This window comes from Osmerus eperlanus, chromosome 9 (genome assembly GCF_963692335.1).
Source record: "Osmerus eperlanus chromosome 9, fOsmEpe2.1, whole genome shotgun sequence".
Classification (NCBI taxonomy): Eukaryota; Metazoa; Chordata; class Actinopteri; order Osmeriformes; family Osmeridae; genus Osmerus; species Osmerus eperlanus.
This window is the reverse complement of record NC_085026.1, coordinates 18,102,754-18,118,135: the sequence shown is the minus strand read 5'-3', so window position 1 is coordinate 18,118,135 and position 15,382 is coordinate 18,102,754. Positions and strand designations below refer to the sequence as shown.

Sequence of the window (15,382 nt, the reverse complement as noted above, 5' to 3'; positions counted from 1 at the left end):
CGAACTTATTCTCTGTAAGTTTGGGCTTATTCAAGAAGGTTCAGTGTGCCTGTATCTGACCTCACCAGACACAGGTGGTCTGGGATGGACACAAGGAGACATAACAAAATAATATTTTATATATTCTGGTGCCAGTACACTATTGTGCCTGTGTTCTCTCATAGTAGCAGGTCTTTCTCCTCGAGCACTAAGTATTTTCTCCCACTCAGAGCTGAAAATCCTTTTGGAATGTGTGGTTGTTAGGTTGGGAACATGCAGGTTTCGTCACCTGGCAACAGCAGAACTGTCAGGGTTGCCACAGCCCAGTGAGTTGGGCCTTTCAGACGAGGCTGAAGGCTTCACACATTCAGGGCCTCCAACTTGTAAACGGTTTTATAAGGTTGTTAGTTGTTACTCTGACAGACATGATTTTTTTTGTCAAATGTGATTCACTTTTTAAATTTTGCCAATGAAAAAAAAGCATACTCAACACATATTACAAAGGTGCTGCTGAATGTAACATAAAGGTTATTCCCCTTGAAAATCGGTTCCTGTATTCAAAGGTAGTAATGGTACACAGCCTGCATTTTGCCAGATTACATGGGCCCATACTGTTGATGCCGCATAATGGTTACCATAGTTCTTATCTTTTAATATATTCAGATATAAATGTTAATGTATTTTGCACTACTTTTCGGACCTGTTGAACCATATGGATACAGCATCATGTTGTGTCATTGTTATGTACAATACAAGTTCATCGAGAGAGTGGATGAACAGTGTCATTGTGTGTGTTGATTTGAACAACTCTCTTTGTCACGAATACAGTAGGCTACATTAGCACAAACCTGTAATACCTTCTGCGATCTTCGAAATATGTATCATTATGACGCCACGCGCTGCTACTATTCTTTGTCATAGGCATTAATAATGTAATTCCCCTTTCCAATCCTGTCTAATCTGTAATTATGTAAATTGTTGACTTAGCCAACTATATATATGTTTCAGTTCGTATGTCATCAGTTATGATTGGTCGATAAAAATGTCAAGAATACAGTTTTGTCTTGGACTAATTGTGTTGGCCATGATGTACGTGATTCAGATTTCTCCAATAAACGATTAATAAATTATGCATTTCTTGTATTCGATATCATTTTTTGGTTATGACATCATACTTAGGCCTTGGTTGATGAATGCTATTTGTTAGTCTTAACCTTGGTAAAAACGAGAAATGGAAGTAAAAACAGGAACTGTGCACTGTTGTCTGGACTGTACAAATTAAACTTCTTACTTTCAAATCAGTTTCCGTGGAACTCTGAAAGACGAAACCTGAGTCCATTGTAGGCGGCAAGACTGATTCACGCTAGTCGTACTGTAGAAGGTGAAGTTGATATTACATTGTGTAAGTTGTTTTGTTTACATTTAATGTACAGTGCATGCTTGCGTAGCTGTTTGATGGATCACGTTTTAATTGCATTTAGTGATAAAAAAAATACTTTTAATTAGACTAATATTTGTATAATGAAGAAACCTGAAATGTAACTGTTGGTTACAGTAATCAATTATTTCTCTCAATGCAGCTGGGATGTCAGGGATGCCAATGCGAAATGTCTCCATTCAAGAATTTGCATGATAGCTACGTGCCAAACAAAAGGGTAGCAATAATTTAAAAAAAATCTACAATTTTATTCATTCTACTGTGTGTATCTGTAGTTACATGAAAAAAAATCTATCTCAGTTTTGAAACCGTTTAATTCAACTAATGTGTCTGTGTCTGTTCTCAGAACCTTACCAGGATTGGTGTGCTGGGTTTGGCAGTGGTTTGTTTGACGGCGATGGGAGTCATTCTTGCCATTGCTGTACTGGAGAGACTATCAGTAGAGGAACATGTCCAACCTGCTGTGACGTCTCAGGATGAAAATTATGTTCCTGACCAGGAGAGCAGGTTAGTCAGAGAGAACAGCAGTATCACGGGGTTGGGTAGTCTGTGTTACATTCTGAGTGTGTCGCCCTCAGGAACTGCTCTAGAGAAAATGTTAACGTAATCGTGCCTCCAAAGTTATCACCACTCTACTTCCACATCCGGTCCTGACTAAACAAGGCTGTATGTGCTGCAGGATCACCCTGGTGGAGAGCCTGCCCTTGTACATGCAGTATGGAGCCAATGCAACCTTCGGATCTCCCCTGGAGAAGGGCTGGAAGAATCTGCTCGCCATGGCAACCAAACAGGTTGATGTGGCCTCTTTCTATTGGACTCTCACTGGTGAAGACATCAATGTCAACACGTCTACAGACCTGTCTGTGAGTTGAGTCTCGAAATGACATCTGACAATACCTTACTTAGCATACACAGGATCGTTCAACTGTTCAGTAGCCTGCCTCACTACATGGTGATGCTTGTGCTTGGCGACAGGGCAGGGCTATATTGGAGCAGTTTGGAGATTTACCATCGAGAAATGTGTCTGTTCGAGTTGTGATGAGCATTCCCTCTGTGTCAACTAACTCGACAGACCTTAATTTTCTGAGAAATAAAGGTATTAAAAAAGAACATTCAGTGATTGCTGCAGGTTATTTTTTATGCGCGTAGCGTCTTTCTATTGATCGGTTCATCCCGTTGTGGCGTGCAGGGGTCCAGGTGAGGAGGGTGAACTTTGGACGATTGACTGGAGGCGTCCTCCACACCAAGTTTTGGATCGTGGACAAGAGACACATCTACATTGGCAGTGCCAACATGGACTGGAGATCTCTCAGTCAGGTAAAACACAGAACACAGGTGTGATGCATTCACTCAGCAGACCCTTTTATCCAAAAAAAAAGGTGGGAATTGATCCTGCAACCTCTTTATCTCAAGTCAATTGCTCTAACCAGTGTCCAATACCACCGCCCTCCCCTGACTTGAGGACCAGGTACCACACAGAAACAAACTGATCTGTCCTCAGGTGAAGGAGCTGGGAGTGATTATCCATAACTGCTCCAGGTTAGCAGAGGACCTCCACAAGATCTTCTCTTCCTACTGGGTGATGGGTCACCCCAAAAGCTCCATCCCATTCCCATGGCCGGCCAAGTACCACACCAACATCAACCAAGACCACCCCTTGCTGGTGAAAACTGAAAACACGTCTCACAGAATTTACATCGCAGTAAGTCCCCAACGTGTCCTCTCTTTCTAGAAGTCACCAGCGACTCGTGTTGTACTCTCCATGTCCACCATCTCGCTAGAACGTGACCACAGAGAGATCAAGACCACAACTAAACAGGGAAACACACACAAGTATTTTGATAATAAAAGTCCTGTCTAACTGTACCCTCATCCTTTATAACAAAGGACGTCTCTCTCAGCTATCTTTGTCCCGTCTGTGTGTCCATCCCAGGGCTCCCCCCCAGCCTTCTGCCCCAGCTCCCGGACGCAGGACCTGGATGCAATACTGTCAGTGATGGATGAGGCAGAGCGCTTCATAGATGTTTCAGTCATGGAGTATTTCCCCACAACTCGATTCTCACACCCGTCAAGGTAAACCTAGTCATCAGGCAGGATTAAAAACAATCCAACCTCTTGTGTTTAAAATACAAGATATTGTACAACCCATGAGGGTTTTGGTTGGTTTAGGTGCAGTTCTATGGGTCTGTGTGAAGCCCCCGGTGACGTGTGTGTGTAAGCACAAGATATACATGACATCTGTCTGTTCACCTGTTTTAACTCTGCAGGTACTGGCCGCTCATCGATGATACACTGAGGGAGTCTGTGTTTGAGCGCCACGTGAAGGTCCGCATGCTGATAAGCTGTGGCCAAGACTCTGACCCAGCCATGCTGCCCTTCCTGCAGTCCCTATCCTCTCTGGATGCCCCCAGACACAACATCAGCATACAAGTGGTAAGAAGCACCAAGCAGCAATGTTAAGCATTTTTAGGACACAATCATTATTATTATTCGATCATATATAATATATTGATATATTCACAGATTAATACATCTTTTTGTTGTCTTTTTTTTTTTAAGTCTTAAACATTTATTTTTTCTTAAGGTTTTTTAAGTTTGAATTTAAATGTAAGTTTTTCCCATTTGGAATCACCACAGACAGATATTGGCTTGATCCTATTAACATGACTTATATTCAGTAAGTGTTATTTATCACTGTTATATTTATATTACTTTGATGTTTTTCAGAAACTGTACATTGTGCCAGTGGCTAACCAGACCGATATTCCGCATGCTAGAGTCAACCACAATAAGTACATGGTGACTGATAAAGTTGCATACATTGGTAAGAATCAATTAATATATACATTTAGTATATTATGGTCTAATATAATGTATCAGTTCAGTTCAGATGATAGATTTTACCATCATATTCTAATTTATTATTTTCATTATACTTTACTAAACTTTACTATATTTTACTATACTATTCTAAACTGTACTGTATAGGCTACAATAAAATAATATAATTGATATGGTGTATCGATTGTAAAACCACACTACATTATATACCGTCCTGTCGTCAGGTACGTCTAACTGGTCAGAAGACTACTTCGAAAACACGGCTGGGGTGGGACTGGTGGTGTCGACCCAGAGCACTCCACACCTGGCCGGGAGTGACCAGGGGCTGCGGGGGCAGCTCAGGGCAGTGTTTGACCGAGACTGGCATTCCCAGTTTGCTGTGAAACTCGACGCACTGGGATCCAACCCTGACTGTAATCTCTCAAAGGGATAAAGGCTATAGATGTTATTATAGTGTTATTACCAGCGAGCTAATATGGTGCTAGATTAAATTGATTCACTGTGTTGTTTAGCACAATGTGTAAGTAGCCTACAGATATGATCTAGCTATATCAGATAATTGAACTCAGTATGTATCTTAAACGTATCATATGTAATCTGCTTTAAATAATTAGATGTAGCATTGTACTTTACGTCTTTAGATTTTTGTAAATAAATAAATAAATAAGAAAACCGCATCGTGTCATTCTTCTCATGTGCAGTAGACGGCAGTGATTTTAGTTCTTTGTGCGCGCGCGCCGAGTTCAAAGGTCAGTGGGCGGAGCTTTGTGTTGCAGTACGTGTGCTTATGAGGAGCTATCTTAGCTTCAAAGCTACGTGTACATTTAACTGCTGATCATGGTGCTACTGGAAAACGATTCGGTAAGATATAAAATATAGTATTTCTATAATTCCTACATGTCGTATTGTCATCGTTAGTTGTCTAGTGTAGCCGTGTACAAATATTTAGAAATCACTTCCTCTAGCTCGTGAACTAGAGTACGAGCTTATGTTAGCTCAGTAGCTAGCTAGGTATCGTGTACAGTAGCTAACTAGATCATTTCAGTGTAACAATAACGAAAAGAAAATACGAGTAGAGTTCAGTCCGATTTAATGTGGCAACAAGGGTTTGAGAATTTATTGACCGTTTGATGGTAGAGTAAACCTGACATGATCTTGTGAGGTAGTTATCTAGGCTAGCTAACAACATTAATAGCTAGAGATGACAAGATGATCAGAAGCGCAGGCTGCCAACGTCCGGGTGTAGCATGCGGTGTGAAAAAGACTACAGTACACCTTCTAGAGCTACCTATCAGGTCACTTATCCGGTGAAGCCTGACTGAAAGACGGTTATAATAAAACACCGATTTTATCACTTGTACCCCTCAGTTCTTGACAGAGCTAACTAGACTGTTCCAGAAATGCAGGACTTCTGGCAGTGTTGTCATCACGTTAAAGAAATGTAAGTTCGTGTGTTTTGAAATGAGATTATTACAAGAACCTGAGTTCTTAGGAAATACATGTTAGAATACCGACCACATCCCTCTTCGACCCCTCCCCCCTGTACCTTGAAGACGACGGCAGAACCAAACCAGTTCCCAGGAAAGGTCACGTGGAGAGTTTTGAGCCTGCAGACAACAAGTGTCTCATCAGAGCATCGGATGGAAAGAAGAAAATCAGCACAGTGGTCAGTCTGCTCATGTGATTGGATGTGGGAATTTTATGGTCATCTCTCATGGTGTGGTCAATAACTAAGCCATGTGATCTTCATGTGTGCTTACAAAACCTTTTTAATGTTTCCAGGTTAGCACTAAAGAAGTTATCAAGTTCCAGATGGTAAGTACCACAAGCAAGCAGTGCTGTTTATCTGAACCCTGGCCGTGGCCCTGACATGGAGCCTCCCTCCTGTCTGCAGGCGTATTCAAACCTGCTGAGAGCACACATGGACGGACTGAAGAAGAAGGACAAGAAAAGCAAAACCAAGAAAACCAAAGCCACCCAATGAGCAACAGACTCTTACACACAACACTACTGGACCAGACCGGCCTGTACCACCTACAGGGGGGTTCCAACCATCACCCTAACACACCCCTCCCTTGTCTAAGCTAGTGGTTGAGGCCCACCATTCTCCATCTGGTGACTGCTTTGACATCATGCCGGTCTTCATGGTCCTGTCTTCACCTGGCTGTTCTCTGTCGTCAGTGGAGGTGACTGAAGGAAGCCCAGAAGAGGTTTTACTGAGAGGATCCTGCCGGAGTGGCTGCTGGTTGCAGACGTCCTCTGGTGTGAAGCGAGTTACAGCAGGCTGCATGTCTGTGGAGCGTCACAAGGATGCTGCACAGACACTAATTGCCTTTTTTGTTTTAATATAATTGTCCTTTTTTATTTTTATGTTTTAGATATTTTATTTTTAATAGCTATATCATCAGCTAAAGTAGAAGCTCTCTTCTTAAACTAGAAGTCCTCTTCTTTTTTTTGGTAGGCCCTGATAAAAAGTGGTTATGAATAGGTTCTGGTAACATAGCAACCATTACAGTCTCACATCTTGAAGCTGAAGGCAGCATGACGATGAATGGTTTTCAATGACATTCAAGAAAGTCTCCATAAGGAACTTATTTAATAATGTAAAGGCAGATCTTGTTCTTTTGTAACTTCACATTTGTTCTTAATTCTTCATTTTTACATATTTGGATGGATCTAATCAGTATCTGTTTTGTATGTTTGATGACAGGGTTCTTAATTCGAACCCTGGTTAGAAACCTGTTCTGAAGTCTCAGACGCGGCACGGGCAGAAATTAAACAGCAACGTTAATACTGTCTCAAATTGGAAGAATTTTTCATATCAAGGTGCAGACAAAATACAGACACTGACACTACAGACACACAGGCATTGACACACTACAGACATTGACACACTACAGACACACAGACACTGTCACACACTGACACACTACAGGCAGGTTTGAAACTGCTCTCGGCGGCCTACCTTGGGGGGGCGCCAGGTAGAAGTGTGTGGTGGAGGAGACGGGGATGAGGTTGAGGGCGCTCTGGGGCATGGGGGGGGGGGGGGGGGCATGGGGGGGGGGGGGGGCTGGGTGGTCATCAGCATCATGGGAGGGTGGGGGGGGTTCCCATGGTGATAGGCCACCATCCCAGACTGCATGTGGGCCTGATGCAGGGGTTGGGAGGAAGAGACAGGAAACGGGAAAGAGAAAGTTGTTTCCACCGACTAAAACAGACACTTCTCCTTTTGGCCTACGTAATGGGACTCTGTGGTGTAGTAGGCTGAGAACAAGGGCCAAAAACCATGACAACCTGGGTTCAAATCCCGCACAGAGCGTAGTGCCAAACATCCGTGGGCCCAGATCCCTGTAACAGCAGCGCACTCCCCGACTGTCCATATCCCCTCTCCCAACTGTCTCTCCAGGTACCCAACTGTCCATATCCCCTCTCCCAACTGTCTCTCCAGGTACCCAACTGTCCATATCCCCTCTCCCAACTGTCTCTCCAGGTACCCAACTGTCCAGATCCCCTCTCCCAACTGTCTCTCCAGGTACCCAACTGTCCTACCAGGAAAGGCTCAACCAAGAGTCTAAAAATAAATTTACCTTTTATCAGTTTTAGTTATTTAAGTCCAAGAGCAAAATTGAGCTGTAAGGAGATCCTTTAGCCAGATTTGAATACATACTGAATCACAGCATTTAGCTCATCCAGTTGGAAGCTACGTGCGGTGCACCTTGCAACCGGTTGTCGGTTGGAATCCGGCTGGGGGAATCTGCAATATCCCTTCTTCCTGTGTCACGCTTCCCTTCTCTCACTGTCCAATAAAAAGGCTAAGAGACAAGTGTGCGAGACATATGAGCCAAATGTTTAAAGCAAACATAGCCAAGCATTAAAGAAACAGACTTGAGAATGGACAACTGCTCAGTTTTTAAAATGTTTTTATTGTTTTGAACTTTTTTTTGCTCATTTTTTAAATTGTTTACTTTAAATTAAAAGTTACATTGTGGTCATGTGAGATGTGGGACTTAACCGTCACGTAGTTTCATAAATATCGTCCTCTCCGCCAAACGCTTGTTAATCTCAGGAAGATAGGGGTCAACTTCCGTAATTTACGAATACAGGTAAGAACGATATATAAATGTATCGACCCCCCCCCCCCCGACCTGTTGTTTTTACCTCTTTTGGGGGGGGTCCAAGTCTTAATTAGGGGGGTCAAGCCCCCCCGTAATTCAAACCCTGCCACGTGGTTTAAGAGTTCTAGTACAGACCAATGACTGCACAGCCGCAGGCTAAGCAGCAGTTTGAACACAGACGCGCTGGAAATGTTATTTAGTGGATCTTGTGTCACAGGGTGAAGAAGCCTGGTAATACATTTTGTTTATTGACTGAAAGGCATATTTGACTTCTGTAGACAGAGACAGACATGTTTATGCTAGTTTTTGTCCATTCTGATTTTCCGTCTAGGGGGTTCTAAAGCTGGCCATGTGAGTCTCCTGGGTCGACAGGTATGGCCATGTGAGTCTCCTGGGTCGACAGGTATGGCCATGTGAGTCTCCTGGGTCGACAGGTATGGCCCATGTGAGTCTCCTGGGTCGACAGGTATGGCCACAGGCTCTACATCCACCTGACTCTGTTCTCATCACAACGTATCCGAAGACGTTGTTTGAGAACGTGCTTGGTTAGAATGACTCAATCTTACTCTGTTAACTGAATTATAGGATCTTTGAATAATACTAAACACATGGGAACAGTCTCCACCGGTTATTCGCTGACATCGCTGAATGATTGATAACACGAGAAACGTAAAAAATGAAGTAATCAGTAAATACAGTATGTACACAGTCCCTATGCTGCCTGTGTCTGCAGGTCTGTGCTGCCTGTGTCTGCGGGTCTGTGCTGCCTGTGTCTGCAGGTCTGTGCTGCCTGTGTCTGCAGGTCTGGCGTCAAGAGCGGCGGGGGCTTTCATAGGACAGCCTTGTTCCTCTCTGGCCTGTCCTTCGGGGAGGCTGCAGGGGGGTGGTGTGTGAGCCTCTCCTCCTGGAGGTATCCCTGCCTCATCAGCCTGGTCAGGTACAGGAACAGAGTCTGGAGACCACAAACACAGCTAAGGGTCAGTGTGCGTGTGTGAAGACAAGTCATAGTTGTAGTTCTATGTCAGTCCACTAGAGAGCAGTGTGCTCAACCATTTCCGAAGGGTGATAAACATCTCAGGTTTTCTGATGTAAATACTGGCTCAGCTTTGAAAACATGAACACCTGACGGAGCGTGATGTGACAGAGCCTTGCTCTACTTTCTGCAATATGCTCTTCCCTGGTTCATTGAGGTGTAAATTCCAATCAGCCTCTGCTCTCCTGGTCTTATGCATTAACACATGGAAAGAATTCATGGATTTTTCCAGTCACTGCTGGTGAATGATGTGATTACCCTGAAGCAGGCATGTTAGGGGGACTTAGGTAAAAATATTGAATTCTACCTTCCATGCTTCCTCCAACTCTGGTGTCCATCTGTCTTTGAGGATGGGCTGGACGGCACTGATGAATTCTGTCCCTACATACTGGAAGGTAAGACATCACAGTGCAAAGGGTCCAGGATTAAACACATACTGTGGTTCAATTAACAGACAAAAGAATATTGTTTGTGACAGTGTCCAGAGGCTTTGTGGCTCTTTAGGTGTAAACCAATAGACTAACCAATATAACTGTCAAGTCCTCCACTCCTCTCATCAGAGTACATGTGATCATCTAGGATCCAGGCATTATTAAACCATGAAAGTGTGTGTCGACTGGTTTTCATCAACAATTTTAGATCAAACTGAAGCCTGAATCGTACATTAGAGCAGTGTTGATCATGGACTGAGAGGTGGCCTGGGTTCAGTCTCCCCGACAGGAAGGGAGCCAGGCAGTCTTACGCTGTAGTATTTGGGCGGGGCGTTGTAGCGGTAGTGGCTCCTCCCCAGGTCCACAGCCAGGATATCCAGCCTCTCCTGCTGGTCCAGCCTGGCCACACTCTTCTCTATGAAGGACATCACTCTGGGACACACAGGAAGCACAGGGTGAGCAGCTCTGGCCTGCTCACAATACATTTAGTATTTTAAGCACTTTTACTTTTAGCAGACGCTCTTATCCAGAGCGACTTACAGTAGGTACAGGGACATTCCCCCCAAGGCAAGTAGGGTGAAGTGCCTTGCCCAAGGACACAACGTCATTTTGCATGGCCAGGAACCGAACTGGCAACCTTCAGATTACTAGCCCGATTCCCTAACTGCTCAGCCACCTGACTCCTCCTCTCTCCTCCCAACTCCTCCTCATCTCTATTAAATACAACTATCGTTGACCAACGTGCTGTACATTAAAACATGGGTTGTCATCAAGTACACAGAGACAGGCTCCGGTCAGACAGGAGATAAGACGACTGCTTTATCAAGCTACCTGACAGACCTGACACCAGGGAGACAGAGAGACATTCAGCAACAAATCAGAATATTAACACACTGGCTGAATGTTAATCTGACAATGTCTCAATGCTTGCACCCTTGTTATTCACACTATTTACATTGTAATGGGAATATTGAGAATATTTCAACAAGTAGTTTTGTAATTATGTAAATGATTAAATGTTGTGAAGAGTTACACATTCAACAAGAAGGCCCTTAACAAGCTGCAGTGTACTGTATTTATTTTCTCTCTCTCATCCAGGCTGCCAGGCTGTTAACCCTCAAAAGAGGACACAGCTCCATTGTTTTCAGGCCGCTGCCATGCTGAAGAGGGTTTTTGTGCCAGTTTGGGGTATGATGATGAGAACGGACAAAAGGTGAAAGTGCTGCCCTCGATCTCGTCCACTTAGTCTGTGAGAACAGGAACCCTGATGTGGCTCATCCAGGGTTTCCTTCTGCTGCCTGCCTGCCTGCCTGCCTGTCTGTCTGTCTGCCTGTGTTCCTGTTTGTCTATCTGCCTGCCTGTCTGTCTGTACTGGGAGGGTGCTGGCCTCTGTTTGCAGGGGAACCCAGACTTCACAGCAACAACAGAGTTGGAGTTGTTTTGCCATGAGGCGCTCGGGCCTTCATACAATCATAATGATCATATGCAGATGATTGTCTGCATATGTCTGGCAACTCGACAGTTTTTCACACTAGATACATTAGAGTGTGACATTGAGAAAGTAAAAAATAGCATTGCTCTCAAAGACTGTAGACGTGTGTGAGAGAGAGAGGAGGGGAAGGCTGGAGAGACTATACGTGTGTGAGAGAGAGAGAGAGAGAGAGAGGGAGTGGGCTGGAGAGACTATACGTGTGAGAGAGAGAGAGAGAGAGAGGGAGTGGGCTGGAGAGACTATACGTGTGTGTGAAAGAGAGAGAGAGGGCTCACCGGAGCCCGTGAGCTCTCAGCTCCTTGCTGGTCCTCAGCCTCTCCAGGTCCTCCACGTCTCGGAACAGGAAGAAGACGTCCTTGCATTCAGGATGGGTCTCAAACAACCTGTCAGTCACCAAGACAACAGGGCCAAACTCAATCAACCGTAGTCAAGACAACGGGGACAAACAGAATGCGTCTGAGCTTGAGAGAGTGGGGGTCGTGAAAAGCAGCACAACCATGCAGGCACACTACACCACAAAACACTTCAATATCTCCAAAGCCTTTTGAGATCATGTTAACAAACCCTTCAGAAATGTTCAAAAAGGATGTTTATGATGTCCGGGGAGAGATATGGGCTAGTTTGTAAAATCCTGCCAGTGTAGGTGGTCATTTGTCCATTCCATGTCTTTGCCTTGCAGAACCTGTATCTCCCGTCCAGAGTGATTACACTGTATGTTGTGATTATGCCCTAAGTGGTTTTCATCCTTGGCAACACATCTTCTCTTGAATGGGGATTTGATTACGCAGTCGTAATCTGCCCCTTCCAACCCGTGTACACACGTACGAACTCTCCAAGACGGACTACACACCATGGGTTTTGTGTGTATGCGTGTGTTGCAAAAAATGATGCAAAAGAAAGTTTTTAATCTCCCCAGATGAGTAGGACTCTGTAAGGGCCTGCAGCCTGTTCCAGCATACTGTCTTCTAGTGACATCACCCCCAGCAGACCACTCATCCGGAGGGTGTAGCATGAGGGTGTAGCATGAGGGTGTAGCATGAGGGTGTAGCATGAGGGTGTAGCATGAGGGTGTAGCATGATGAGGCTGGTGACACAACTGAGCAACAACAACACTCCTCCTTTCTCCTCCTCCTATCTCCTCACATCTCTTCTTCCTCTCCTCCTCTCTCCTCCTCCTATTACATTTACTTTGTCATTTAGCAGACGCTCTTATCCAGAGCGACTTACAGTAAGTACAGGGACATACCCCCTGAGGCAAGTAGGGTGAAGTGCCGTGCCCAAGGACACAACGTAATTTGACACGGCCGGGAATCGAAATGGCAACTTTCAGATTACTAGCCCGATTCCCTAACCGCTCAGCCACCTGACTCCTCTCTCCTTCTCCCATTTCCTCCTCTCTCCTCCTCCAATCTCCTCCTCTCTCCTCCTCCTCTCTCCTCCTCCCATCTCCTTTCCTCTCTCCTCCTCCCATCTCCTCCTCTCTCCTCCTCCAATCTCCTCCTCTCTCCTCCTCTCATCTCCTCCTCCCATCTCCTCCTCTCTCCTCTTCGAAGTACTTGCAATGTATCCAGAGTTTGAATTACGGGGGGGTTTGACCGCCCAAATTAAGACTTGGACTCCCCCAAAAGAGGTAAAAACAACAGGGCGGGTGCTCGATACATTTATATATCGTTCTTACCTGTAATCGTAACCCCCCCGATTGTCATTGTATAATTCGCACTCTGAATGTATCCTTCAATAATCCATAAAGATTAAGCAAAACAATACATGACGCAAGAAGATTTCATCAACACAGCAAGCAAAAACATGCCAGTCCTTATTCGGAATCCCTTTTCTGGAGTGAAAATCCTTGAAGACCTCCTCACCACGTCCGCTGGGATGGATCACAAGTGGACTCTCATCCATCCCATTTTTGGGTAAATGGGATGGATGAGAGGAGACAGGCTGTCTCACTCTCAGGGTTTTGGTGTGTTTCCCACTTCGCCTCACTGACTGCCGGAGCACAGGGGACGTGTCTGGTGTCTCTCACGCCCCACAGTAAAAAAACATAAACAATAAAAAGAGAGAGAAAGAGTCTCCCCAGGGGACGCTGTTTTCACCCGCACCCTGCAAGTCTGCATGGATATATTTTATTTTATTGTATATTTTATTTAATTCTAATTCCACTTAGTACTGCTAGTTTATGTACCCTTAGTATAGATAGTCCACATATTAGAATTTTAGGTCCCTATATGTCTTGGCGATATATTTATTATATATTTGGCGGTCTGGGGTGCCGAGGGCCGAGAACATGAGGAGGCGCCTGTGGTTAGGGTGCTAACACGCTACAGAGATAGCACGCTACTGGGATAACATGCAATTAGGCAAGCACACAATGGGGTTAACACGCTACTGGGCTAAAAAACTACATGGCTAGCATTCTACAGGGCTAGTATGCTATGAAGCTAACACTCTATGGGGCTAGCATGCTATGGGGCTAGCACGCTACAGGGCTAGTATGCTATGAAGCTAACACTCTATGGGGCTAGCATGCTACGGGGCTAGCACGCTACAGGGCTAGTATGCTATGAAGCTAACACTCTATGGGGCTAGCATGCCACGGGGCTAGCACGCCACAGGGCTAGCACACTAAGGTCAATCTCCTCGGCTGTCTAGAGCTCCTCCAGGGATGCATTGCCCTGATTGGCCCCACAGCTATCTGCTACGCCTGGTGTCCTCGCTCCTCCCCCTCCTCCACCACCAGCTACACGTCCAACTTCATTAGCACCAAACCACGACCATGTAGGCCTAGAGGTGGTCATGGTTTGGTGCTAATGAGGTTGGACTTCGAAGCACATTTAAGCTTGCTAACACTAGAGTTGTTGTTCATCGTGACGCTAGGTCTGCAACCTCAAATGTGCTTCAAAGGTTAACTGCTCTGATTCCTGCTGATCATTTTCGCTGGTCACTAGCTGCTGAAACAGGGGAGGGGACCTGATGGGTTACATAAATGTTGAGATGAGATGTGGGGTGATGAGAGAGGCCCCATCCTTCTCCAGTCTTTTAATGAAGAACCTGAGGCTGCAGCATGGATGGAGCAGGCCAACATGAGGAATATGACTGTGTTCAGCTGCCTGGTTAGGAAGAGATGTTAGGCACTGTGTCATAATCCTGTTAACTCAAGCAGGCCCCTGAGCCTGGTAGAGACCAAACATTCACTATGTCTGAGTGGCAGAGAAACACTGAGAAACAGCAAATGGACTGCCAAGGTTAAAAGTTATGAAGGAGGGCAGTTAAGAAAGAAAAAAATATATCCATCTATATATATATATAGATACATAAAGAGAGAGAGGCTATATGCACATATACAGCCTATATACGTATTTATTATATATATATATATATATATATAGGCCTATATAGTCTATCTCATGTGTGTGTGTATGCGACTAAGACGTTACAAAATACTCGTAAATTCGATAAGGTTCCATATATAACTACTCCCCACAGGCCTTCCGTTACATATTGCCTTGCACGGCAGAGGTTGTTGCGCTGTGTCGGTTTAAACTTCTATTGAAACTTCCGTTAATCTAATTTAGTTTCTAATGCAAGTTGAGTGAATATAAATTCGACATTAATACAAGACGAATTGTGAAAACAATATTACCCGTGTTATACCTCCCCTTACCTTACAAACATAATAATTCCAACTTTGGCGATGTCATCCTGAATAACTTTCCATGAGTCCTTGATCATCTGGACCTGGTCCTCGCTGAGGCGCGTGTCTGCATCATCCTGCTTCGTCTCACACGGGGTTTTCGGCGACAGACCAGATATCGCGCAGCCCATTCTTGGTAAATTAAAATTACTTTAACGGTTGAGTAGACACAACCCAGCAATCTCTAAAAATGGTTGAATAATTGCCAGACAAACAGTTGCGTCCCTGCATTTGGTTCCAGTTTCTGCGCGCTGGAGTCTGCACGCGCAGCATCTAAACATGAATGTGACTGAAGAGCGCACGGCGCGTGGCGAGCTTGTCTCCTCGCTTTATAATAGCCGTTCATAAACCGTAAC

General features: G+C 44.7%; 3 protein-coding genes across 4 annotated transcripts; 2 read left to right on the top strand and 1 right to left on the bottom strand.

Annotated features, from left to right (window-relative positions):
• Positions 1-1,258: 1,258 nt before the first annotated feature.
• Positions 1,259-4,930, top strand: LOC134026934 (5'-3' exonuclease PLD4). Of its 2 annotated transcripts, none has more exons than XM_062469998.1 (11): positions 1,259-1,381; positions 1,560-1,634; positions 1,764-1,924; positions 2,097-2,280; positions 2,393-2,513; positions 2,607-2,734; positions 2,919-3,119; positions 3,351-3,490; positions 3,685-3,850; positions 4,145-4,241; positions 4,483-4,930. In XM_062469998.1, exons 2-11 carry the CDS (start codon positions 1,587-1,589, stop codon positions 4,689-4,691), a joined length of 1,455 nt encoding a protein of 484 aa, XP_062325982.1. In that variant the 5' UTR covers positions 1,259-1,381; positions 1,560-1,586; the 3' UTR covers positions 4,692-4,930. The 2 variants fall into 2 exon arrangements, with proteins under 2 accessions (XP_062325982.1, XP_062325983.1); XM_062469999.1 differs by having other exon boundaries at positions 1,297-1,360.
• A 39-nt stretch (positions 4,931-4,969) lies between these two features.
• On the top strand, positions 4,970-7,049 carry srp14 (signal recognition particle 14). Its single transcript, XM_062470089.1, has 5 exons — positions 4,970-5,119; positions 5,627-5,699; positions 5,812-5,924; positions 6,041-6,073; positions 6,153-7,049. Exons 1-5 carry the CDS (start codon positions 5,096-5,098, stop codon positions 6,240-6,242), a joined length of 333 nt encoding a protein of 110 aa, XP_062326073.1. The 5' UTR covers positions 4,970-5,095; the 3' UTR covers positions 6,243-7,049.
• Positions 7,050-8,459: 1,410 nt separating this feature from the next.
• On the bottom strand, positions 8,460-15,305 carry xgb (x globin). Its single transcript, XM_062470064.1, has 7 exons — positions 14,997-15,305; positions 11,605-11,712; positions 10,149-10,269; positions 9,714-9,794; positions 9,191-9,325; positions 9,104-9,129; positions 8,460-8,570 (listed from the first exon to the last, which is right to left on the bottom strand). The coding sequence occupies exons 1-5, from the start codon at positions 15,155-15,157 to the stop codon at positions 9,203-9,205; spliced, it is 594 nt and encodes a 197-aa protein (XP_062326048.1). The 5' UTR covers positions 15,158-15,305; the 3' UTR covers positions 8,460-8,570; positions 9,104-9,129; positions 9,191-9,202.
• Positions 15,306-15,382: the final 77 nt, after the last annotated feature.